Consider the following 11,711-nt stretch of genomic DNA (forward strand, 5'->3'; position numbering starts at 1 on the left):
GTTGTATGCTAGCAGCTACTGAAGTACTATAGCCTAGACTTAGCCCTGAAGGTACCAGTTTAAATTTGCCCATCCATGCTGTACTAAAGTCATCTTAGCTAAAATTTTAACTCACAATTGGATACAATACAATCAAAATTCCGCGAAAAACTTGATAATACTCAGTTTTCATAACAAGCCAAAACAGTCCGGTGATCAATGTCTACGCCACAGCATTAAAAAAAAGTGGTATCGTCAAAGCAATAACCTCCTTGGTCAAAGTATCTTCTTTTGTATTTAAATGTGCGAAATTTTCAGAGGGCGCTATTTAAAATATTCAATTCCTCAAAATAACAAATACACACTATATATCTATCAAGCTGATATAAACTTAAACTCAAAAGCTGTTATGTTTGATCTGAAAGTTTATTGTATCCCAACAAGTCGTTCGAACCTATCGAATACAAAATACAAAAAAAATAAATAAATCTACGTATCTCAGGATCTCATACTTAACACAATAATCAGATTTTTACCAATTCACAACTTTTAACTAGCTCATATATCAGTACTTAAACACACTTTTCGACATCCAAGATTCAAATTACAGCTCAACTCAACTCGTTAACTCTACTCAGATGACAGCCTGAACGTTGAAATATCAATTAATCTAATGGCAAATAAAACTATTATCAAATATAAAATATAACATAAAAGCGTTTCTCTTAAATATTAAGAAGTAATAATGATATGATAATGTCTATTTGAATTACACCAGTTATATCGATAGGAAATACTTAAAAAGCAAATTAACATAATTATTTCTCTCGTAGACTTCATAACGAAAACCCGAAATAATTCGATGCTCATCACAGCAATACAGTCACTCTATTGTATTACATGGTATAACCATGGTTACTCTGGTCAAAAGTTACTACTAGAGATAAAACATTTTCAGGGATCAACTTGATTACAATAAACTGTAACTCACACAAACTTAAAAGCCCTGTCATATAGTAGCGAATAGACCTAACGTATGCCGAGCGTTCTTATTATTTTTTTTTTTATCTAAAAGCGGGGTCTCAATAAACCTCATAACACTGCAAATATCACTACGCCATATAAAAATGCGCTAGACTCTTAAAATACAATACCACAAATTAAAGTAAATCAATACGCAATCAAAAATAGTTCCAATAATTACTAATAATCATTAACGTTTCAATTCATACACAATAAAAATTGGCATCGCTTGCAAAATGATTCATCATCATATACCTAATACTATGCTACAATTCTAAACATAACTATAATTCTGTGGTTAATTCGTAATTTCTAACATGAGAAATAGCGACTATATATCAGTCTCGGTTTTTTCACGATCTTCTATTATTATTGATGTTCCACGATAACGTATGATCTGTTTTACAATGAAGTTTAATACAATGATATTTAACTTACCGACTGAACTGCTCAATACTCATAGAACAACCGTTTTAACTTTCTCAAATGACTCAATTACACTACGGAATTCTCGAACGCTTCTCTCTCCAAGAAAAATAATTTGCTGTGTCTTATCGGAGCGCGAAAAGAAAACCACAAAAATATGATACGCCATATAGCTAACAAGAGTGAGAGGGTGCTCATTTCGTTCCCTCATGAAACAATTATGACTAGTCGCGATAACAGATTATAAAAATCTCTTTGTATTGGCGCAAGAAGAATGAACACGTCCGTGGTCATCATGGCGAAATTCTTCCCCTTAGAAGAAACGGTCACTGGTGGGTTGGTGATTGCTAATTGTCTGCATACTGCTTAAACGGCCTTCACAATTGTAGTATAAAAGAAGACCTTGGTTGAAAACTGAGACATAATACACGTGTAGTCGTTTCAGGTTGAAAACAATCGGACACTTCAGCCTCATATCTACACTCCAATCATGGTCAAGTTCCAGAAAGTATACACAATTTCAGAATCAATGTCATTATTTGAAACATAAATTATGTTTTTAACCAAAACCAAAATTCGACGATAATTAATGAAAAAGACAATAACTGTGTGTGCATCATTTACTTTACTTTTCCAGAAATTCTGCGGGGTGGGGCGGGGATCCCCTCTGGCGCATATAGCCTTTTAATTGATTTTAAGCAATGCAATTAACATTTATTTCCATACGAAATTTTTAAAATATCCAGTGGCGGATGCAGTAATTTGAAATAGAGCAGGGCCCAGAGAGGGACTTTTACAGATGGAGAGTGTAGCTGGACTACCACCTCAGCCCCACATGGTTGAAGCTGAGGTAAGAAAATGTATGATTATGGCACCCAGTTGGTCGGAAATGGCACTCTCAGACGGCGCTTATTCAAGAACGGCGGTTATTCGAGAGCGGCGCTTATTCGAGCATTTACGGTACCACTACTACATATAGTGAAAATCACATCAGTTCCGTCTTTCAAGAAGCATCTTCATGTCTATTATACTACGCTACAAAATCGTCTTCTGATCAAATTGGTTTTATAGGCATTGGCAATGTGGTATAATAGGCTTTGCCTATAGACTATATTAAACCCTGGGTAACACAGCACAAAGGCACTCTTAAGAGCGAAGAAAGTCACTGATCGAATACCTAGTCAACATATCAAATGCCCTGAACATCTTGTGTTTGATGGATATGTGCGCTACACCATATTATTACTATATTCAGAAAAGCAGATGGCACATCAATCCACGTTTTGCAAAACTTGAATCGCATCATTTTTTTGATTACCTTTAACGAGACGTTTTTTTAACTACATATCCACCCTCCTTTCTGGAATGGTAACCAAACAAAAATTGCTGTCAATATGCACATCAGCTTCCTCAATTTTATACTTGTGAAAAAAAGTCTTGCTTCACATTATAATACATAACTCTGCACTCCTGTACTGATCATTTCTGCTGCACTTTTACACAGTTCAAACATATACATACATCCATAACAAACAGCTAGCAATCTAATATATTTCAAAAACTACAGGAAAAATAAACATACTGTATTTTACATATGACACTACAATACTTCAATTTAGACAACAATTTTCATATTTTCAAACATACAGTATTTATTCACAATTTCTTTACTACACCAAAACTGTCTGCTTTACTTCACAAACTTTCATAGAAAATGCTACATTCTCCAAACTGCTGACAAAAATGCATGTCACAAGTCTAAAACTACATTATTTCCCACATTTTAAATCTTCACAAATTACAAAAAAAAAAAAACTGCAAAAGACTAATTTCACATACTTTCATATATTACACATTTGAAAAAACTACTGTCATAAAATGCATGTCAAAACTAAAAAAATCTTCCAAGGCTAAAATCTTTAAATAACAGTGCAAAAACTACATTATTTCTCTTTTTTAAAACTTCACAATTTAAAAAGTTTTGATTTCTATTACTACACCAAAACTGTGCAAAAACTTTATTTCACATACTTTTAAATTCACAAAACTACTGACATAAAATGCATGTCAAAACTAAAATATTCATATTTCTGACTTTTTGAAACTTCACAATTTACAAAGTTTTGATTTCTTTTATTACACAACTGACTACAATAAAACTAATTTCACTCTCCACATTTGCAAAACTGACATAAAATACGTACTAAAACTAAAAACAATCTTCCAGCGTTAAAACCTTTAAATGAACTCTAAAACTACATGATTTCTCTCTTTTTAAAACTTCACAATTTAAAAAGTTTTGATTTCTATTTCTACACCAAAACTGTCTGCAAAAAGCTTTATTTCTCATACTTTTAAATTCATAAACCGACATAAAATGCATGTCAAAACTAAAATATTCAGCCAACGTTAAAACCCTTAAAAAACAAGTCTAAAACTACATTATTTCTCTTTTTCTAAAACTTCACCATTTACAAAATTTCAATTTCTGTTACTACACCAAAACTGTCCGCAGAAAACTTTATTCCACATGGCAATGCAATCGATAAATCAAATTCCAAGTTTTCAGGAAGCTTAAATACCTCATCAGATTCCAATATCATATCCACAGGATATCTGAAAATTTAAGAAATATTACATTAACATTACTAATAAATAAACCAAAAAACATCTATAACATTAAAAAAAAAACAAAAAAACAAATACAATCACACAAAAACTTTCCTCACCCCTACCTTCACTCTACCATTGGTTTACATTAAAAAGGTCAACATTGCAAAGAACTACATACCCATCACTCTCATCCCCGAGGGCCACCACAACACCTTCAATAGAATTCAAACCACCAAACTGCAATAGAAAAAAATTAATTAAATGCAAACAATGATACAAAACAATTAACCTACTCTACTAGTCAAAAACATCTATTCCAATTATATACCATAGACATAAACAAACTGTAATTATTTTTATTGCTAAATAACTCACATTTATTAATTACAATTTTTAAAAAAACATTAATACTGAAATATTTAACCTACAATTCTTTTTTATTTCCCAAGGAATTTACTCATTGTTCAATTAATTAGAAAAAAAACCCCCCAAAAACCAGAAATTTGTTATTTGACTTCAGGTAATGAACATCCATTGACATAATTTTGCATAGCTATGCTTATTTTATTTTGAATTTTAAATAAAATTTAAAGATCAAGTAATAAGCTAAATACGGTACTCCAATACAATCGTTCAAACTTTCCTTCACCCCGCTTACACCACCGTCGCTTCGCTTGTCAAAATAATTTTTAAAAAGTTGATCCAATTGAAGGCGTAGTTTATTTTGCATGGAAGGTCACATTCACTATTTTTTAAAACTCGCATGTATTTATAGTTAACATTCCATTTTTTTGAAGACTTTATGAATAAAAATACATCATCATATTTACATATTTAAACAGTATCAAAATGCATTGTCACGTTGATAATTATTAGTGAATGTATCATTCAGTAACAAGTTTTGTAGAAATGCAAGTGGTGTATCATTATTTTAGCCTTGAGATATCACTTCTCAAGGTAAACAATCACTGACAAGCAGCTAAAAACTGGTTATAAAAGTTGCTTTTTTCCCTTAAATCCCACTTTTTATATGACGCAACATCAAGATATGATCTTTCCAATATATAAAGGACCTACTGTACGGTTTTTGAATTTCATTGAAGTATGAGCTTATACCATGGTTAAGGTGATTTTTGAATGGACTACAAGAAATTGTACAACACAAATATACCTCAAACTTTGTTGATGGAGTACTTCTAAGTTGTTCACGGTCGTCAACAATTACAGCTGATACTGTCACTTCATTTGACAATAAATTTGATGCACTGAGAGCTGCCTCCCCCACAACACAATATCTACAGAACCATCATTATTGTTACCCAGCTTCAACATACGCCTTTTATAACTATCTGCTTCACTCAACTTTCCAACCTACAACAAAATAAAAACAATAAGAAAGTATAATACATACTCCATGTATTGAAATACACGCCATCGTGTTGGGATTCAACATTTCGACATTAATTATGTCATCACCATTCCTGATGATGACATAATTAATGTCGAAATATTGAATCCCAACACGATGGCGTGTATTACAATACTTGGAGTATGTATTATACTTTCTTATTGTTGATTAATCAGTGGACCTTTCGGTTTTATAAAAACAATAAGTATGTAAACTTTATAATTACATTCAACCAAAATTACAACTAAATTATGTGACAGGCCTATGTCAAATCATGTACTAATAATATTACCTATTGATCATAAAATTAAATATAAATTAGTTTTCAGTATAATAAATGTGTATAAAATCTATGTATCCTGTGTTCCTTAAATTTAAATACATTTTTACACCAATTCTAAATTATCCATTATGATACATTTTTATTGCTACGTGCTACATGGGTTAAAATTATGCCCAAAATCATAATTATAGATAGTAATGGTACTATTAATGGTATGTCCTTGCTCCACTATAGCTACTACCACTACTAGTATTGTGCAGGACATCAGGAGGTGGGGTGAAAGCAGACAGCACCCCCCTTCCCCCAGTGAGCACTGAAAAACCCACAATATCTCACGAAAAAATAGAATCGATTAACTAATGTCATATTTTTCAGGGCTTAAAACACTTTGAATAGCTTTTGGGAAACACCTGATGACACCCAAATCTTTCCGTCAAGAATATCACTGTCCCCCTCCGAGTTGGGGAAATCGGACCCTTCATCGGGACCTATAGTCTAGATTTTCATCGATATTACTTTAAACTTTGTTTTTCCTGTTATAAAATATCATAACAATATCAGTTTCAATGACCGACAATTAGATGACTATGTCTGTACAACGATAGACCAAATTAGTGACTAACACGAATGTGTTATAGTGGGTATAATACCAAAACAAACTGCTAGGTGGCAGTTTTTTCACACAATAATAAGCCTCCACTCGAGTAAAATTCAACAGTTTTTAATCTTCTCAAACTTATTTATTTGCACATGTTATTGTAAAATAACTCATCGAAGAGTCTTGGTAAATATTTCTTTAATAAACGTCACAATTTTGACCCGTCAGATTTGATATGGAATGAAATAAACAGATGGAAAACTTTAACAATTTTGCATAACCTCATCGCGTAAACACGGACCTAGCTTTAGACTAGAGAGTCATACAAACAACGTTTTTCCGACTCATTGGACATTGTTATAAAGAGAACCATCTTATTCTACAATTCAAAAGTTTCAGTATGTCTAATATTTTAAATATTTCATACAACTAGAAATTGCAAATTACAAGTGAAGTGCTGCAAAGTACAACTGCATATAAATATTCTTCGAACAAAATTATTTATGCGAGTCAAGTGAAAATAATAAATAATAAAAATATAACAAATAATATGAGACACGACACATTGTCTATATTAAACACTTCTCATTGGGTAACAAAGTCGTAATTTTTCATTTTTGTCAAAAAGTGTCTATAGTGGTGAATTATGGTTTAGGTTTTTTTAAATAAATTTTCAAAAATTGCTATGTATGTGGAAAATGTAGTTGATTACCAAACATTACAATTTTTATTTTGAAGACTGCATGATCTAGGAAGTGTACATCTTTTTATGGGGCAAGTTTCCAAGGGCGGGTTTTCTAAGGGCGAGTTGACTGTCAAAGAGTGTTGCCAAAGTGCAAGCCAGTGTATTATTTGATCACAAGTGCAAGACATCGCAAGTGTGAGCCAGCGAGCCATGACGTCACGACAATAGATACGAAACGTTACTCGAGTAACAACTATAGGTCTAATAATGAATTATTGTGACGTTAATAGACAATTTATTGTGATGTTAAATAGACATATGAATTGGCTGCTTCGCAGCAAAAATTGCAAAAAAATTACTTATTGACAGTATTTAAGCTGAATATGTACCTCTATCAACAGCGATTGCCTAGTCAGCATTGGATGTGGCAAGTCCCACGAGCAATTGGCCTAGGCCCCTTAGAAGGCCTCTAAAAATTCTTAATATTTTTAGTCTGAATGTAAATACTAACTTCAATACATTTTATACGATTTCATATACACCACTTTCGACTGCATAGGACTCCGGGATGTAAACAAAATTTTATACCCACTCGGGCGAATCTGGATAACATCTTTGGTCACTAATTCAGCCTATACAGTGTGTCAGATTTCATGAGAAATGCCTTACTTCAATTCCTATTAAGTAGCAAGGTTCTATTAGATCCCACACATTGTACACCACAAGTGTGTAAATATTTTCATAAACAACCAAGAATCAAAACATAGCACTAATCTCAAACTTTATACCCATTCTTTCACCATGAACATTTTACTAATTTTGACTGTCATCTGGTTCTTTAAAAAAAAAAGGGGGTATATTATTCCTATATTTATCAAAATTTACTGATTACTAATGTTCAAGTGTATATTCTGAGACTACAAAATCTCAAATTATTATTAAAATATACCTTTATTTCTTTAAATCAAATCAAAATAAACCACCGATCTCAAACTTTATATCCATTCTTTCACCATCAACATTTTACTAATTTTGACCGTCATCTGGTTCTTTAAAGAAAGAGGTATATTATTCCTACGTTAATATTATGCCCAATATTTATAATTATGGATACTGATAGCACCTATATTCTAAGCCCACTATAGCTGCTACTACAAATAGTATTGTGCAAGGGTGGCACCAGCGGGTGGAGTGGAAATAGACAGCCCCCCCCCCCCCAATGGGCAGGTGAAAAAAAAAAAAACCACAATATCTCATGAAAAAAAAATTTCTACATATAAGTAGACACTAGAATCAATTAAGCCTTTGAAACCACTAAATTTTCCTATTTTTCAGGGCTTAAAACACTTTCAAGAGGTTTTGGGAGACACCTGATGACGCCCAATTTTTACCGTCGGGGACATCACTCCCCCTCCCAGTTGGGGAAATCCGACCCGCCATCGAGACCTATAGTCTAAATCGTTTATAATCTAATTTTTTATTAGTGGTATTATTTTAAACTTTGTTTTTCCTCTTATAAAATATTATAATATCGGTTTTTAATGACTGACAATTAAATGATAATGCCAGTTACTTTTTACTAAACTATGCCTGTACAACAATACAGTGTGTCAGATTCATGAGAAATACCCTCTACTTTGATTCCTAATGCTCTGTACACCACAAGTGTGTCAATATTTTCGTAAACAAACAAGAATCAAAAATAGCACGAATATCAAAGTTTATATCCATTCTTTCACCATCAACATTTTACTAATTTTTACTGTCAATGTCATCTAGTTCTTTAAAAAAAAGTGATATATTATTATTCCTATGTTTATCAAAATTTACTGATTACTAATGTTTAAGAGTAAATTTTGAGACTACAAAATCTCAAACTATTATTAAAATGTACCTTTATTTCTTCAAATCAAATCAAAATAAAGCACCCATCTCCAACTATATATCCATTCTTTCACCATCAACATTTTATTAATTTTGGCCGTCATCTGGTTTATCAAAATTTTATGATTACTAATGTTTAAGAGTATATTTTGAGACTAAAAAAATCTCAAATTAATATCAAAATATACCTTTATTTCTTAAGCACCATTTAATCAAGGACTTTTAACTGTTACCAGGATAGGAAGCTGGCTGGTTTAAGCCATCTAACTTGAATTAGCCTTATGTGTGGTATTGTTATGCAAATGAGCCAGATAAGCACAATCTGCACATGCTCAGAAAAACAAAAATTTCTTTAGCCACACTGCGCATCGGCTAGGCATACAGCAGCTAGGCCTAGCTTATCTTATTTTTGTTTGTTACGCACCATTGACTGTTTGTCATCACTTCAAGATGTCTACCAATTCATGGAAAAAGCGTATTAAAATCCAAATATTGGCGTTTGTGAGCAATACATTTTTAATTTTATATAGGTAAGTAGCAAGTATATGAATAATTTTAATGCGCTAGTTAGTTGATAACTTCATTCTAATTTGTTTTGGGTCTTCTTTCTGCATTTTTATAAGCGGTTAAACATGGCCTAGGCAAGGTCTAGGCTAGGCTAATCACATCAATTTAAAATTAAATTTGTAGACATACTTGCCTTATATCTTAACTTGCAGATGATTTTATTGGTAGACTAGTGAATGCCAAGTGAAATTAGTACCCTTATTTTGCTTTGTTTTACAGTACCATAAATACAAGGATTGCCCATGGAAGTTTAGAAGAAGACTTATTTGTAGTGGGGTCCTTTTGGTGGTGATTGGGTGTTCCATTCCAATGTGTGTACTTTGTTCTTGAACTTGCACATGGGGTATGGTTTAAATGCATACGGTACGGGAGCAATGGTTTAAATTTGTCATTTGAAAGATGGTGTGCTGTTGTAACTTGCATTTCATCCCTGTAGATGAAACACAAAGAGAGTAAAGGTGCTCCTAATTTTTTTAATTGAATTATTAATATTTTGTAACATATTTATAAATAGTTCTGAATTTATGTTAAGTTTTGTCTACGCTATCAAATTTGATCAAATAAATACAACCCCTACCTCCATAACACTACCTCGTACCGACAGTCTTCGTTTCTTCGGTGAACCACGTGCTTCTACCAGCGACACTACTTTTGGAGAAATAAATTCTTGTACAACTTCCATGTTGATATCAAAATCCGCCACATTAGTCATCACCTAAAAATTATGAACAATATTAAAGTTGAATAAAAAATAAATTATACATTACAGTACATATTCACTAACATTACTCTTTCAAAAACGTACACATTCTCTAACGCCAAACGCGCATGCGCCACACATTGTTGCAAAATACCATTAGGGGCTACTTTTACGACTGATCGTAAAAATAACCAAAACGAAAATTTTATTTGGCGCTAATACATACATAAAAACACATCTAAAAAGCAAACCTTCGATTTCTCGGTCACCCGAAAAGAGCTTCCTCCAAATACGTGTGTCACGAAAACTTTTGTTCCAACTGCTAGGCTGAACAACCGGGACTCGACCTCCGACTCTACAAATTCATTGTTAACATAGCATGGTACCACACTGTTACCACCTTCTTCGATCACCATGCCTACAGAAAACGCTTTTCCCACATTTGATCTTTTTCTTCTTTCAAACTTTTCCACAACGTAAAACTTCCTAAACTTCGACATTATAATCAATACACTACAAAACCTCGAAGTCGGATGACTGACAGCAACGCCTCGTGAACAAATGATCCAGATTATTCGGTCACATGTATAATAAACCTTTTCACTGTTTTAACTGCGCATGACGGTTGACAACGTGCATGCTCTAAAAATGATAACTTTACTTACCTCTCTAAAGCAATTTAATTTGTAATTAATGAGAACTCATAATTATAATTAAATGAAAAAATTATAAGGTATATTTATAGTTTTTAAAAAATTCATAAGGATAATGTATAATGATGTGATATTTAAACAAATAGTTTCCAGTGTAACCAGCCGCCAATTGAAAATCTCCCTCAGTCTAATGACTGATCCCAAAAGTTAGGCGAACCGAGTTAATGTTGAGGGCGCTAAAGTATTCCTTGCTTCTATGTCTGGACCTTGGTGTGGACCTACCATTGAAATTCTATTGGTATCGTATATTGATATTTTGGCGCTAAAGTATTCAACACTGCTTCTATGTGTGCTTCTTAACACATAGGACCTACCATTAAAATTTTATTGGTATCGTATATTAATATTTTTAAAGTTCTTCTAAATTGATACTCACCTGTGCTTATATAAATATTTGTCTTATATAAACATTATCTATCTATAGATAATTTAAAGCACGTTTCAGGTCATTTTGAATATTCCAAAACTTTCCAAAATTTCCGCGCCGTACGCTCATTTCCACGCCCACAGCACGTACTGAAGCTGGAAATTACGTTTCGGTTACATGTGTTGGGTTTGTGACACGTCTTAAAGCCCGTGACAATTATAATACTACCGTGCGCACGGGCTTTAAGACGTATGTGTACACATTCGTAAGTCCTTAAAATGCTCAAAATTACTCTTTAAATAGAGCATGTTTTAACATATAATAATTTTCAATCAGAACCGCTCGTGCTTCGTGAGGGTCAAAGTACGGCGGATCACCAAACTCGTCCGCAGTGACGAGTTCAAATCTAGTCTTCATCTTTTTGGTGATCCGCTAACGTTAGCGGATAACCTCTTGTTATTGTCA

General features: G+C 32.8%; 1 protein-coding gene across 1 annotated transcript; it reads right to left on the reverse strand.

The window, feature by feature from the left end:
* Window positions 1–3,054: 3,054 nt before the first annotated feature.
* LOC117123216 lies at window positions 3,055–11,287 on the reverse strand. The gene is made up of 5 exons (XM_033269067.1): window positions 10,418–11,287; window positions 10,044–10,181; window positions 5,213–5,412; window positions 4,220–4,278; window positions 3,055–4,044 (listed from the first exon to the last, which is right to left on the reverse strand). Exons 1-3 carry the CDS (start codon window positions 10,664–10,666, stop codon window positions 5,278–5,280), a joined length of 522 nt encoding a protein of 173 aa, XP_033124958.1. The 5' UTR covers window positions 10,667–11,287; the 3' UTR covers window positions 3,055–4,044; window positions 4,220–4,278; window positions 5,213–5,277.
* Window positions 11,288–11,711: the final 424 nt, after the last annotated feature.

The sequence above is a fragment of the Anneissia japonica genome, unplaced genomic scaffold, assembly GCF_011630105.1.
Source record: "Anneissia japonica isolate Jap-2015-1 unplaced genomic scaffold, ASM1163010v1 scaffold288138_len31791_cov141, whole genome shotgun sequence".
Classification (NCBI taxonomy): domain Eukaryota; kingdom Metazoa; phylum Echinodermata; class Crinoidea; order Comatulida; family Comatulidae; genus Anneissia; species Anneissia japonica.